Genomic DNA, 15,859 nt, shown 5'->3' on the forward strand with positions numbered 1-15,859 from the left:
ATCTTAGATGGCTGCTTGAAAGCTTTTACGACCCCAGATGCCACTCACCAAAGTGGGATGCAGAACATTTTCTTAATAAACTTTGTCATGCCACTTGGTCTAGATGTCCCCCGAAACTATGGCCCCCAGGCCCCAACTACTCTGTCCCTCCAAGTGTTTGGATTAAGCCCACATATTTATGTTGGTTTTCAGTAAGAGTACCAAGACAGTTCAATGGGGAAAGAATAGTCTCTTCAACAGATGGTACTGGGAAAACTGGATATCTCCGTGCAGAAAAAAACGAAATAGGACCCCGCCTCACACCGTATACAGCTCACAATGGTTGGAATACCTGAATGTATAAGGTAAAACTAAATCTTAGAAGAAAATGAAGGTGTTAATCTTCATGACCTTGGATTAGGCAATGTTTTTTTAGCTATGACACCTGCGGTGCAATGAATTACTCAATATGGCCCTTCCAGCCACAGTCTTTGTAACGCTTACTGTATGACTGAGTGGGACTATGCAAATGAGGTACTTGTGCCAAGGAAATAGGATAGCTTGCTAATAATAATGTAAATGAGGTGAATGGCACCCTTGTGGGGGTGGGACCATGCAAATAAAGTGTATGGAACCCTAACAAGGGGATTGGTCAATTTTGCCATCCTGCTAGGCTTAAAATGAGCTACCCTAGAGGTGGTGGGAAGGGAGGGTCTCAACATCACCAAGAAAGAAGAGCCAGGAGTAGAGCACATCCTTTGGACCTGGGATCCCTGCACTGAGACCTCCTAAATCCAGGAGACAGAGAGGAGCTGTAATACGGAAGACGGCAAGAGACAGTGGCACAACATGGCTGCAGTGGGCCTTCCCAGTTCACTGAACAAGAAACCAGAGTGCCTTCGACACCAGGCTTACTGGCAGAGTGGGGTGCCTCCAGGCACTTACCAGCTGATCTAAATTGTCAAAGGCCAGAGGAGGAGTCAGAGAGAGATGTGCCCGCAGGCACGGCTGAGAAGAGGTTGCCCTGAAGAAAGGACTGTACCCTGAGTGTTACAGACCCTGCACTGTAACCTGTTACTAACAAACCCCGTAATGGTGAGTATCGTATTTGAGTTCCGTGTAGCCGTTGCGACCAATTATACCCTGCAGAGAAGGAGAGAGTGCCATGGCAGGGGTGGTTGGTGTCGGGACTGGTAAAGGGAGGAGAGGGAGGCGGCAAGGCTGACCTCCGCCTTAGAGGAATCAGCCTTGGGCTGTGGATCTCGATTCTACTTCCCCTTTGTAAAGTAAGAGGAGGTTACACACTCCCTCACACACACACGTGCCATTTTTACAATACCTAAAGCACAAGCAACCAAATCAAAACAGATAAATGGGACTTCATTAAAAGGAAAAACTTGTGCTTTAGACACTGTCAGGAAAGTGAAAACAGCCCACAGAATAGGGAAGCAATAGAAATATTTTCAAATCGTATATCCGATAATCAAACCAAAACCCATTGCCATCCAGTCGATTCCAACTCACAGTGACCCTGTTGGACAGAGTAGCACTGCCCTGCAGGGTTTCCAAGGAGCAGCTGGTAGATCCGAACTGCCGACCGTTTGATTAACAGCTGAGCTCTTTACTGCTGACCCACCAGAGCTCCCACATATCTGATAAGAGTCTACTATTCTAGTATCCAGAATATATAAACAACTCCTACAACTCAACAATAAAAAGACAACCCAATTTGTTATTTGTTTTTTATTGTTGAGTTGTAAGAGGTGAGCAAAGGATTTGAATAGACTTTTCTCTAAAGAAGATATACAAATGGCCAATAAGCCCATGAAAAGATGCTCAACATCATTAGTCCTTAAAAAAACCACTGCCATCGAGTCGATTCTGACTCATAGCGACCCTATAGGATGGAGTAAAACTGCCCCATAGAGTTTCCAAGGAGTGTCTGGTGGATTTGAACTGCCGACCTTTTGGTTAGCAGCCACAGCACTTAACCACTACGCCATTGAAACCACAGTGAAGTACCACTTCACACCCACTAGGGTGGCTAGGATCAAAAAGATGGACGATAACAAGTATTGGCGAGGTTGTAGAGAGGCTGAATCCTCATATACTGCAGGTAAGAATGTAAAGTGGTGTAGCTGCTTTGGAAAACAGTTTAGCAGTTCCTCAAAAAGTTAAACATGGAACGACCACATGACCCAGCGATTCCATTCCCAGGTATATACCCAAGAGAAATGAAAATGCGTGTCCACACAAAAATTTGCACTTGAATGCTCGTAGCCTCGTTATTCATCATAGCCAGTAGAGGGAAGTTTGGAGCTTGTGTATCTTGTGCCTTAAGATTTCAGTTCATTTTTCTGAACCAGGTGATTTGTTTTTATTGTATTTTATGAAGGAACCATCTCGAGTCATATTGTTGTTGTTGTTAGGTGCCGTCGAGTCATATTGGAAATAAAAAAGATTGCCCTTCCCTGCAGATAGTTTCCAAGGCCCTGGTTTGGGCTTCACCCCGGAGGTGATGGCTCCCGAGGCACCGAAGCACAGCAAGGCCCTAATCTATTAGGATTTTAGAGAAAGTGCTGGCGGAGCCAGGCCTTCCTGATCTGTCCTTTCTGTCCTTGCCCAAGGACAGTCTCACTTGTGTTTGTGTGCCTGGCACCAGGTTGCTATAGGCGCCCAGAGTGTGCTGAATGCTGTGTGTTGGGAGGCCTTCAAGGTAACCTGTACTTTTGTTCAGGGATATGCAGCCCACTCCCCAGAGCTGGGGACCCAGCCTTGGGGGCCCTGAATCTGGGCTTCTTACTACTTTCAAAACAATAAAATCTGTACCTGCTCTTGCATTTAAAAAGTCAAGTTATGAAAGGGAACATACGGTTATGAGTGTCCCACTTACCCCTGACTTCTGGTTCCTTTCCTCTAGTAGCTTCTTGCATCTCTTTCCAGAAGGAGTCTAGTAAGTACCTGTTGCTGTTGAGTCGATTCCAATTCATAGCAACCGTAGAGGACAGAGTAGAAGTGCCCCCATAGGGTTTCTAAGGCCATAATCTTTATGGGAGGAAACTGCCACATTTTTCTCCCACAGGCTGGCTGGTGGGTTCAAACTATCAACCTTTCAATTAGCAGCCAAGCAAATATATCTGTATGCCCCTTTCGTTCTGCTTGTTTTTGTTACTTTTTCATTTTGAAATAACTTTAGACTTACACAGAAGAGTTGTAAAGATGCTACAGAGAGAGTTCCCATACACCCCAGCTTCCCCAAGTGATTACATCTTGCATAACCGTGGTACATTTATCAAAACTAAGATTTGTTTGCAGGACAGAAGTTTACACCTGCAGCTGGCCAACTGCTAGAAGTATTATGCCCTTACTTACAAACCACTTAACCTGACTGTGGGGTGGGGGCTCTTAATGGGGTTGTAAAGTCAGGCAAGGCCTCGTTATGTCATGAACCTTGAATGTAGCTAAGGGATGTTTGGAGAAGTCTTTCTCCTGGTGACAATTTGAAAAATATTTTGGCGGTGCTCTGTGTGTTGGCCTGTGTTGAAGGTGACTCTGTGTTGGTTGGCTTTGTTTGTTGTGATAATTGTTGTCATGCTGGGCTGTGGCATGATTAAAAACAACGGCATGTTTTGTTGTAACTGTTGTTAAGATATTCCATCTTGCAACACAGGTACAGAATCAAGTGTGGCCAAGTTAGACTAGAGACAAACTCAGGCTGCTGTGACACAGGATAAGAGAGCGAGGTCAGGCCACCAGCGTGTTGGCACTAGGGACCTTGTTGGTATACACTTTGCTGCTGTTATTCGTGCATCAGATATTCACCCAGCAGTATATTGACTGGGAGCTACCAGAAATTCAGGCCAGATTCAGAAGAGGACGTGGAACCAGGGATATCATCGCTGATGTCAGATGGATCCTGGCTGAAAGCAGAGAATGCCAGAAGGATGTTTACCTGTGTTTTATTGACTGTGCAGAGGCATTCGACTGTGTGGATCATAACAAAGTATGGATGGCATTGCAAAGAATGGGAATTCCAGAACACTTAATTATGGTCATGAAGAACCTGTACATAGACCAAGAGTCAGTCATTCAAACAGAACAAGGAATACGGGAATACTGTGTGGCTTAAAGTCAGGAAAGGTGTGCATCAGGGTTGTATCCCTTCACCATACCTATTCAATCTCCATGTAGAGCGAATAATCTGAGAAGCTGGACTGTATGAAGAACGGGGCATCAGGATTGGAGGAAGACTCACTAACGATCTGAGATGTGCAGATGACACAACCTTGCTTGATGAAAGTGAAAAGGACTTGAAGCACTTACTGATGAGGATTAAAGACTACAGCCTTCAGCATGGATTACACGTCCATATAAAGAAAACAAAGATTCTCACAACTTGACCAATAAGCAACATCATGATAAACAGAGAAAAGATTGTAATTGTCAAGGATCTCGTTTTATTTGGTTCCACAATCAACGCCCATGGAAGCAGCAGTCAAAAAATCAAATGATGTATTAAATTGGGCAAATCTGCAGCAAAAGACCTTTTTAATGTGTTAAAAAGCAAAGATGTCACCTTGAGGACTAAGGTGTGCCTAACCTAAGCCATGGAATTTTCAGTCACCTCATATGCGTGCAGAAGCTAAACAGTGAATAAGGTAGACCCAACAAAATTGATGCTTTTGAATTATGGTGTTGGCAAAGAATGTTGAATATACCATGGACTGCCAGGAGAACGAACAAATCTGTCTTGGAAGAAGCACAGCCAGAATCGAGGATGACAAGACTTCATCTCCCGTACTTTGGACACGTTATCAGGAGAGACCAGTCCCTGGAGAAGGACATCATGCTTGGGAAAGTAGAGGGTCAGCGAAAAAGAGGAAGACCCAAGATGGGTTGACACAGCGGCTGCAACGATGGGCTCAAGCATATCAACAACTGAGGTTGGTGCAGGATCGGGCAGTGTTTTGTCCTGTTGTACATAGTGTCGCTACAAGTCGAAAGCAACTTGACGGCACCTAACAACAACAGCATGTGCTGAGTGCTGTCCAAGCACTATCTATAAAAAGGGGTATTAAGTTGTGACTTTCTCCCTAGCAGATACTCAAAGAAGAAAAAAATGATACTTCCCTCCCCTCCATTTTTACCAGAATAATAGTAATAGTGAATCGGAAGGAGAAAGAACGTGTGAGGGCAGGCCTGCCAGGTGGTGGCACAGAGTCCGTCAGCCACCCTGGGTGGCCACATAGTGTGGGCAGACTGCTTTCCTCAACTGTGAAACGGGCATTACAGGATTCCGCTTCTTGATTCATTTGTTCGTCAGCAAATGTGAGTCCCTGCTTGGTACCAGGCAGTAACATTAGCTACCGTTTGCTAAAGAGATGTCGCCAGGATGCTGCCTTCTGCACCTCGTCAGTCCTTCACTGCCCGCTTGTTCAAAGTGGCATTCTGCCCATTGTGCAAGTAAGACCTCAGATGCAGATAGCAGTGTTTGCACGCGGTCATGTTGCCAATCATGGTGGGTTCACCTCAGTCCCCAGGATCTCTGAGGAGAGGGGCAGGCAGTGAGGACAGGGCTGCCTTCCCCCCACCAGCCTTGTGTGCAGGCCTTCTAGGTCTGGGGAGAAAGCTGGGTCTTTGGCAAAGAGGTCGCAGTGGCTCCTTCCTTGGCCACCAGGCCCCATCTTCCTTCCGGTGCCCCACCTCCCCGACAGCGGCCCCGGTGCCCAGGCCAATGGCTGGAGCAGGAGTCCATTCCCGGGGGGTGACCCTTAGACATCGTGGGCCTGTTGAAGCTGAGGTGTTGGTTCTGGTGTGGTTTACAGTGGTAAAACCAGAACAAACAATGCTCGGCGGTAGAGCGTGGTTACTTTACGGACTTCCCACCGGGCCATCAGTACAGCCGGTGGTTCTAGAGCAGTATCTAAGGATGGTGTTTACATGTGGAAGGAGGAAGATGTGATACTGGAGATGACGTAGCCCTGGCAGTTGTGTTTAAAATCGTGGGAGCATAGGAAAAGAACGGGATAGAAAATTAACAGTGGTTCTCTCCAGAGGGCAAAAAAGTAACACCGATTTTTAGGTTCATTTTAGTTTGTTTTATATTTTCTAAATGTTCTACAATAAATAATAATTTCTGAAATAATAATTTGTTTTCATAATGAGGGGAAAAATAAGTGTTCACTTCCTGAAATTAGTTAAACATGCCCTTGTAATGGCACGCAGGTGTTTCAGATGGCACTCTACTGAACCCCAGTGGACCTGCAGTGCTGCTTCTCGGGATGTCCTTGGTCTCACAGGGTTGGTTTCACACAGCGTTGTTTACCATGCTGCTCTGACCTGGTTTTGCCAGCATCACTCTAGGTGATTACAGGTTTTAATAACTGATAGATTGACTCTCCTGTTGTTAGTCTTCATTTTGATCATTGCTTCATTGTTTATTGCACCTTTACATTCTTTAGTGTTCCCATCCAGGCGGGGCCCCAGAACGACCTCCGCTCACTCGAGTCTTCTTTTATGTGTCTTGGTAGAGTTTCAGAGTATACGTGTTCTGGAGAGAACTGAAAGGCTAGCATTTTGCCACAAGAGTGCTGTGATGAAGACTTCTCACGTCCTGACTGTAAAACGGTGGGACTGAAATATTGATTCAGAGGATTCTCAGCAGCCTCTGGTTTCTTCACCAGGTGCCCTATGAAACACTGAATAAACGCTTCCGAGCTGCTCAGAAAAACATCGACCGCGAAACAAGCCACGTCACCATGGTGGTCGCCGAGCTGGAGAAGACCTTGAGCAGCTGCCCAGCCGTGGACTCAGTGGTCAGCCTTCTGGACGGCGTGGTGGAAAAGCTCAGCGTCCTGAAGAGGAAGGTGAGTGCTGCTTCAGGTCTGGCTTGCACACAGCAGGAGCCAGCCCTGGGTGCGTGGTGGCCTCGTTCTGCCCTCAGGCTGCAGAGTGGGCCCAGCAGTCCCAGCCTCACTGGTTCCCCAGTCTACCATAAAGATGGGCCATTTTCTCTGGGAGCAGGGCCACAACTAAGGTGGGAAGTCCTGAGATAGAAGAGGTGCAATGAGGCGGCGGGATGGACTGAAGCCCTTGACGAACTCCCGGGGCAGGTGATAGCTCTCAGCTCACAGCTCATTTTCTAAAACACGAGCGTCTCCAGCGTTAGCATTTTCAGCTGTGAAATACTCTGTGACTTGGAATGAGAACACATCCGTAGGTATTCATTCCATTTAAAGACACTTTACACGTTAACTTAGTAAGATTTGAGAGTCAAGATTCACTGTTTTTTTTTTTTTAAGATTCAGTGAATTTCTAAGGTTTGAACTTAAGCACATTAACAGTTTTAAAAGATCAGATTTGATAGCAGGTACCCTTATTTTTTCCAGGTGGGGTTAAGATACAGAGGAAAAAACAGTCTTCCATTCTTTCTTTGTATTTCTGCTTGAGGACTAAATCTTTTCCAAATGCTTATTTCACCAAGCTGGTTATGTCTTTTAAGAATAACACAGTAGGAATTTTGCAGGTTAGCAGAGCTAGATTTACCCCGAAGTAGGTTGAGCTCAGCAACCCAGACTTCATTTTTGCCATGCCCTCTTCCTTTTGCTGTTCTGGTTCCGCTCTTGAGAAATGAGCCCCAGGCTACTAGATGCCCAACCTGCAGGGCAAGTCTGCTGGCTGCCTTTCTCTTCACAGATCTCAGAGAAGATGGCTTCAGAATTCAGCCTGGCTGCTGGAGAATGTGTACAGAGCAAAGCTAGGAAATACCTTCTCCATTGTCAGAAAACCTCAGGCCAGCTCTCTCCCACCACAGGACTCCAACCTGCCCGCAGACCTTTGCAGAATTAGATAGAGCCGCACAGGTGTGGTGTGATTTTCTTATGTACTTTTCCTAGAGCCCAGCTGGCCAAGACAGGTAGGAGTGCTTGTGACCCCTGCATCCTGGCACCTGCGCTAAGCTGGGAGTCAGGGAGCCTGCACGCTGGCCTCTCAAGAGTCTCCTGGGGACAGAATCTGGCAGGCTGGGTTGGAGGATGGGGTATGGGGCATAGGGAATTACTCTCAGTGAATTTAGGTGTCTAAATAACTTGGACTATCCCTACAATGCACAAAATGAGAACAACGCTCACACTATCTTAAAGGCACTAAGTCTTGTCAGAAGAAACCAAGTTTAATAGGAAAGAAGGACTCCCTTCCAGGCTGTTTGTGCCCAAGTGCTGCTATTGGGCTGAGCAGGCCAGCTTCCTGTCCCATGTTCCTGTTGCTGTAGGGACCAGTTTGTCTTGGCTCCAGGTGTGTCCCCAGCCCAGACAGCTGAAAGGCCAGGATGTGTAATAGATTGATATCTTTTGAATTTTGCCTCAAAACAGCATGTGGGATTTCTTGTTTTCTCTGACTAGGGTGTTTGAATTAATCTTAGCACTGAAAACAACCAAAAAACCTGGACATTTTAAAACTTCTTATTAAAAGCATCAGAGAGTTCATGAGACAGAAAGGAATCACCAGTCCAGAGTCGAAGGGTAGAGGGAATCAGAGAGGTGAAAAGGCCAGGAAGCTGCCTTTGCCCTGGGAGTACTGACCGAGCAGTACAAATGTAAACTCCTTGAGGGCCTTGCTGCTGGTGAGGCCAAGAGGGACAAAAGAGTACAAAAGTAAACTCCCTGGGCCCAGCACAGAGTGAGAACCTAACAGGAGGCCCTTCCAACGATAAGCTGGGACCCTGGAGTGCCAGACCTCAAGGTGAGGGTACACCAGAAGTGAGCTCACTCCCACAAGGAATCCCAGCCCAGACTCGAAAACACCTGGGCGATCGCAGGAACCCTAGCCTTCAGCTTAGTAGAAGTGGTTCCAGCCAGTGGTGCCTCCAGGCACAGGCAGAGTAAATACACATCCTCCTGTGAGGAGGAGCCTTTCAACCTGGGCATCCAGTTATTTTTAGAAATAATTATTCCAGGACAATAACCAGCACAGAGATAACCAGGTATACATAAGACACCATGATTGAGAACCAGCAGTAACGACAGAAAAAGACCTGCACAGACTTGAGATATGAGAATGATGTACTGCATTTGTGTTTAAAGAATAAAAAAAAAAGCTTGAAAATACCTTTTCATACAGAAAGTATGGAAAGTGATTTAGCAGAATTAAAAAAGAGCCAGATAAAACTTCAAGAAATGAAAAAATATAACTGGAATGAAAAACTCAAGTGTTTGCTTGTAACAAACATTTTAACATTTAACAGTTAGCACAGCTGAAGAGAGAATTAGTGAACTGAAAGATAGGTCCGAAGAAATTATCTCAAATACAGCAAGGAGAGATAAGATGAAAATGCCTAAGAGACATGGAGAACAGAGCAAAAACTTATGATATTTTTAATCAGAGTTCCAAAAGGGAGGGGGAGAAAGAGTGGGGCAGAGACTATATATAAAGGAATAAAGACAGAAATTTCCAGAACCAGTGAAGATTACCAACTCAGAGATTCAAGAATCCCCAGTAATAAAAATAAACACACGCAGGATTTTTACATAGTAAAACTAAAGAAAACAAAGAGAAAAATCTTAAAAACAGCTAGAGGAAAAAGACTACTTCCAAAGGAACAACAAATAGCCTGATAGCCAACTTCTTGTTAACCATTGAAAGCCAAAACCCAGTAGAATGTGCTGAAGAAAATAAGGCCAACCAGAATTCTAGACCTGTGCTATCCAGTATGTGGCCACTAATGAGGTGTGGCTATTAAAATTTAAATAAAATTAAAAATTCCATTCCTCAGTTGCACTAGCCATGCTCCAAGTGCTCAGGAGCCACATATGTGGCCAGCGGCTACTGTATTTGGACAGCCAGATATAGAACTTTTTCCATCTAGCTTTGTTAATTTTGAACAGAATTGACTTTAAGGCAAAAAGCGGTGGAAGCAATTAAGAAGGTCATTTTATGATAATAAACAGTTTAACCAGGAAGCAATAATAAATTCAAAATTATATGCATCTGGTAACATAGCCTCAGAACATGTAAAGCAAAAAATAACAAAACTGAAAAGAAGATACGAACTGGTAAAGTAGTAAATTATAATTTGTCTCTGAGTAGTCGATAGAACAAGCAGACAAGTCAATAAAGACCAAATATGTTTTAGTCATCTAGTGCTGCCATAACAGAATACCATAAGTGGATGGCTTTAACAAAGAAAAATTTATTCTCTCACAGTAAAGTAGGCCAAATGTCCAAATTCAGGGCATCAGCTCCAGGGGAAGGCCCTGGAGGAAGGCCCTTGTCCTTAATCTTCCCATGGGCGGGGAGCTTCTCAGGTGCAGGGACCCCGGGTCCAAAGGACGTGCTCTACTCCCAGCCCTGTCTTCTTGGTGGTATGAGGTCCCCAACTCTGTGCTTGCCTCCCTTTCCTTTAAGTGATAAAAGGTGGTGCAGGCCACACCCCAGGGAAGCTCTCTTAAGATTGGATCAGTGAGGTGACCTGAGTAAGGGTGGCATGACAATCCCATCCTAATTCTCTCAACATAAAGTTAAAATCATGGAATGGAGGGCAGCCACACATTACTGGGAATCACGGCCTAACCAAGTGGATACACACACGTTTTTGGGGGGACATAATTCAGTCCTTGACAGAATATGTAACAAATACACACTTGTCTAGTGGGTGTATATAGAACACCATCCTCAATAACTGCAGAACTTCAAACACAGGGAATATTAATAGGAGTAGGCTATGTGCTGGACTATAAGGCAAATTTCAAAACATTTCAAAGGATTGAAATTGCATGTAATGCACTTAAGCTAGAAATCAATAAAGACAACAAAAAAACTCTCAAACATACGGGGATTACCTAATTTTGAACTGTACTTCAACATAAATCCAGTACCTGTAACTGAATGATTGAAATGTTATATATTTTAAAAGACTGTAAATTAAACCCAAAGAAAGTAGAAGGGAAGGACATGGGAAAAAAAAAAAAAAAAAAAAGGCAGAAATTTATGAGCTAGGAAACAAACATAAAGAGGGTCTACAGTGCCCAATTTGGTTCTTAGAAAATTGACATGATTCTGGCAAGACTAATCTAGAAGGTGAGAAGAGGCACACTGAGCTGTATTAGGAGTGAGAAAGGGACATTACCACAGACCCTGCAGATACCAAAAGAAGTTAAGAGGGTCTTACAAATATTATATGAGTATTTTTGAAAATTGAAATAAAATTACCAAACGTCTAAGAAAATACCACTTCCAAAACTGATTCCAGAAGAAATGGAAAACTTGATTTATTGTGGACCATTACATAAATTAAATCTGTAATCAAAGATAAAATATCAGTATCACATTTAAGCGAAATTTTGCTGAAGATCATTCAAAAGTGGCTGCAGCAGCGTATCAACAGGGAACTGCCAGAAATTCAAGCCAGATTTAGAAGACGACATGGAACCAGGGGTATCATTGCTGATGTCAGATGGATCCTGGCTGAAAGCAGAGAATACCAGAAAGATGTTTACCTGTGTTTTATTGCCTATGGTGAGGCGTTGGACTGTGTGGATCATAACAAATTACGGATAACCGTGTGGAGAATGGGAATTGCTGAATACTTAACCGTGTTCATGGGGATCAAGAGGCAGTCGTTCAAACAGAACAAGAGGATACTGCGTAGTTTAAAGTCAGGAAAGGTGTGCGTCAGGGTTGTATCCTTTCACCATACCTATTCAATCTGTATGCTGAGCAAATAATCTGAGAAGCTGGACTATATGGAGGAGAACGCGCCACCAGAATTAGAGGGAGACTCATTAACAACTTGCGTTAGGCAGATGACACAGCCTTCCTTGCTGAAAGTGAAAAGGACTTGAAGCACTTACTGATGAACATCAAAGACCACAGCCTTCAGTATGGCTTACACCTCACCCTAAAACAAAAATCCTCACAACTGGACCAATAAGCAACATCATGATAAACGGAGAAGAGGTTGAAGCTGTCAAGGATTTCATTTTACTTGGATCCACAGTCAACAGCCATGGAAGCAGCAGTCAAGAAATCAAAAGACGCGTTGCATTGGGCAAATCAGCTGCGAGAGATCTCTTTAAAGTGTTGAAGAGCAAAGATGTCACTTTGAGGACTAAGGTGGGCCAACTCCAAGCCATGGTGTTTTTAATCGCCTCATACGTGTGTGAAAGCTGGACAATGCATAAGGAAGACCGAAGAATTGACACCTTTGAATTGTGGTGTTGGTGAAGAATATTGAATATACCATGGACTGTCAGAAGAAAGAACAAATCTGTCTTGGAAGAAGTACAACCAGAATGCTCCTTAGAAGCAAGGATGGTGAGACTGTGTCTTACATACTTTGGATATGTTATCAGGAGGAACCAGTCCCTGGAGAAGGACATCGTGCTTAGTAAAGTAGAGGGTCAGCGAAAGAGAGGAAGACCCTCAACCAGGTGGATTGACACAGTGGCTGCAACAGTGGACTCAAGCATAGCAACAATTGTGAGGATGGCACAGGACTGGGCAGTGTTTCGTTCTGTTGTGTATAAGGTCGCTGTGAGTCACAGCAAACTTGGTGGCGCCTAACAACAACAGTAATGAAAATAATTATAGAAGAAGGAGGGGCTTGCCAGATGATTTCTGTGGTCCCTTTAAGTTTTTAAGTTTTCAGATTCTACGAGCATATAAATGACTCTATCCCTTTGTTTTTTCTTCACTTCTTGCTTTGTCTTCATTGCCTAGTCCATGAAGTCTGATCTTCTCAGCCCGGCTCATAGTGGGCCCCCCATCCCTTCATGCTACCAGCTCCCACCAGGCCCCATGCACCTGGTTCCATCTTTGTGGAGCCTTTATGGAATCTTAGGCTTTTGAAAAGGCCTCCGCTCAGCAGTGAAGTGGTCTTGCCCTCCGTTCTGTGTGAGGTCAGGTCATTCCTGTTTGGCCGGGTACAGGATGAGCCTACTGGTGGCTCCACAGTATTGCTCCCTAGTCATGAGGAGGAGCTTGCTCCACCTTTGACAGCAAAGGTCCCAGAAGATTCCAGAAGTTTTAGAATGATAAATGCCAGCAAGCCTAACTTGGTTAGAAACGCAGGTCCTTCAAAGAGGAAATCACCAAATCAATACCATTCACAGTAGCCCCCAAGAAGATAAAATACTTACGAATAAATCTTACCAAAGATGTAAAAGACCTATACAAAGAAAACTACAAAGCACTACTACAAGAAATTCAAAAGGACATACTTAAGTGGAAAAACATACCTTGCTCATGGATAGGAAGACTTAACATAGTAAAAATGTCTATTCTACCAAAAGCCATCTATACATACAATGCACTTCCAATCCAAATTCCAATGTCATTTTTTAATGTGATAGAGAAACAAATCACCAACTTCATATGGAAGGGAAAGAAGCCTCGGATAATAAAGCATTACTGAAAAAGAAGAAGAAAGTGGGAGGCCTCGCTCTATCTGATTTCAGAACATATTATACAGCCACAGTAGTCAAAATAGCTTGGTACTGGTACAACAACAGACACATAGACCAATGGAACAGAATTGAGAACCCAGATATCAATCCATCCACGTATGAGCAGCTGATATTTGACAAAGGGCCAGTGTCAGTTAATTGGGGAAAAGATAGTCTTTTTAACAAATGGTGCTGGCATAACTGGATATCCATTTGCAAAAAAATGAAACAGGACCCATACCTCACACCATGCACAAAAACTAACTCCAAGTGGATCAAAGACCTAAGCATAAAGACTAAAACGATAAAGATCATGGAAGAAAAAATAGGGACAACCTTAGGAGCCCTAATACAAGGCATAAACAGAATACAAAACATTACCAAAAATGACGAAGAGAAACCAGATAACTGGGAGCTCCTAAAAATCAAACACCTGTGCTCATCTAAAGACTTCACCAAAAGAGTAAAAAGACCACCTACAGACTGGGAAAGAATTTTCAGCTATGACATCTCCGACCAATGCCTGATCTCTAAAATCTGTATGATTCTGTCAAAACTCAACCACAAAAAGACAAACAACCCAATCAAGAAGCGGGCAAAGGATATGAACACGCACTTCACTCAAGAAACGCAGGTCCTGGCTCAAGGCAGGGCACTTAGAAGGTGCTTATTAGTTATTGGGAACACAGAAGCAGATTGATGTTACTCTCAGGACTGCAGAATACCAGAATACCTGACCGTTCCCTGAGAGGTAGAGACTGTTTCCATTTCCATTCCAGCTGGAGGAGGAAACCGGCCTCAACCAGTGACTTGCCCCCTTCACCTTGTATAAGAGAGACCAGACGTGAAGCGGTATCCATGCCTTCTAATCAGTCAGCCTTTCCAGCCAGTTGCATGGGGTCATTCTATTCTCCCAGGTCTAACCCTCAGGAGCGTAGCGTTTCAAAGTTCTTACAAGACCAGCCAGTCAGCTGTGGACCGCACCCTGCATCATGTGGCCTTGGGGAGAGGGAACTCCGTGCTTCCTCGCCCAGCTGAGCAGCTTGGAGCCCTCAGCCACACGGCTTAGATCTAGAGTATGCAAGCAGGGCTGCCTCAAGGGCATTCAGCCTCTTTCCAGAGACACCGTGTAAATGACATGACCTTCGCTGCTCACTCACCCTGGATTCAGGAATATGAATAAAGTGACCCCTAAACTCAGGCCAACTGCTGCTTCATCCTTTGGTCAGCTAAGCTAACTGCAGCTCTCTCCTGCCCCAGAGGAAGAACCGTCCTAGGGCTTTCTTTACAGGTTAGAGGACCTTTCCCCTGCTCTCACCTCTTCCTCCCACTCAGAACCACCCCTGCTGGGAGCAGGACCTGGGCGCAGAGTCCTGCAGTGACGTGCCCCATGTGACACAGAAGTGTGCTCTGGTGCGTGCAGGCTGGTGCGTGCAAATGCCCAGGCAGACAGAGAGCATCGCCACATCTCTGTCACTCCCTGGGTGGGCACCGGGCGGCAAAGGAGTGCTGTGAGGCCCCAGTCCTCTGATTTGGCCTCCTGACAAGGGAGCATTGTGGGGGATTTTTGCAGCAGTGCCTTCCACGGAAGGGGAGGACAGAGAGAATGAACAGACAGGGGCCCCTTGAGCAAGGACACTCCTGGGGACTGCTGTTCTCCAGGGCTCCGGGCTCTGTGCTCCTCCACCCTCTGCAGTACCTCCTGCGATGCCTGGCCTCCTTCCCCCGTGGCTGAGCTCATGGGGCAGGAGCCAGGAGCTCCTCTCCTCCAGAGCCTGCACACATCAGATGTGCAGGCCTTCCTGGTCACTGTGTCCCTCCTCACCCCCATCTGTTGAGCCCCCGTGGAGCTGGGTCCTATCAGTGACGGTCTTTTGTAGATTGCTTGGAATTCGGTTGTCATGACCGATTAAATAGGAGTAGTTGAATTTATAGTGTGGTTGATGGGCCAGATAAAGCAGCTGTTCCATCTTACAAAGTTGTTACTCTCCGTTTCCACGATAGCGCCGCCTGTCCTAGTTCCTCAACCTTCCTTAGATGGTTTGCTCAGAAAACCGCGTGCAGCCTGCATTCAGCGTCAGGTTTGGACAGTGAGGATTCAGAGTCCCGCCTCACGGCGCAGGGCACAGGGGTGACTTCTGGCATTGCAGAGGCCCTGCCCCCGCACCAGCACTTCCACCCTCGTGGCTGTTCTGGACCCAGAAGAGTGCTGCGCCGCAAGCTGCGCCCCGATGTCAGGGTCCTTTGAGAGCCCCCTGGTACATCAGGAAGGCCGCATTTCACAATCGCATTTAATGACATTCAGAAAAAAGAGGAAAGTGCACTGCCCCTGCTGTTCTCAAGAGCCGCCCTCGAGTGCCTGGGAGCTCCAGGTGGAGGATTGGGGACCAGCTTTCATGGCACAGGTGTTAGATATTAGCAAGTACCCATAGAGCAGCGCC

General features: G+C 45.4%; 1 protein-coding gene across 2 annotated transcripts in view; it reads left to right on the forward strand.

Annotated features, from left to right (window-relative positions):
- MAEA (macrophage erythroblast attacher, E3 ubiquitin ligase) overlaps positions 1–15,859 on the forward strand; it is a 51,228-nt gene that overhangs the window by 12,733 nt on the left and 22,636 nt on the right. For both annotated transcript variants that reach the window (XM_049886570.1, XM_049886571.1), the window contains exon 2: positions 6,663–6,845. In XM_049886570.1, coding sequence (XP_049742527.1) covers positions 6,663–6,845 — 183 coding nt within the window. The remainder of the gene's footprint in view (positions 1–6,662; positions 6,846–15,859) is intronic.

This window comes from Elephas maximus, chromosome 5 (genome assembly GCF_024166365.1).
Source record: "Elephas maximus indicus isolate mEleMax1 chromosome 5, mEleMax1 primary haplotype, whole genome shotgun sequence".
Classification (NCBI taxonomy): Eukaryota; Metazoa; Chordata; class Mammalia; order Proboscidea; family Elephantidae; genus Elephas; species Elephas maximus.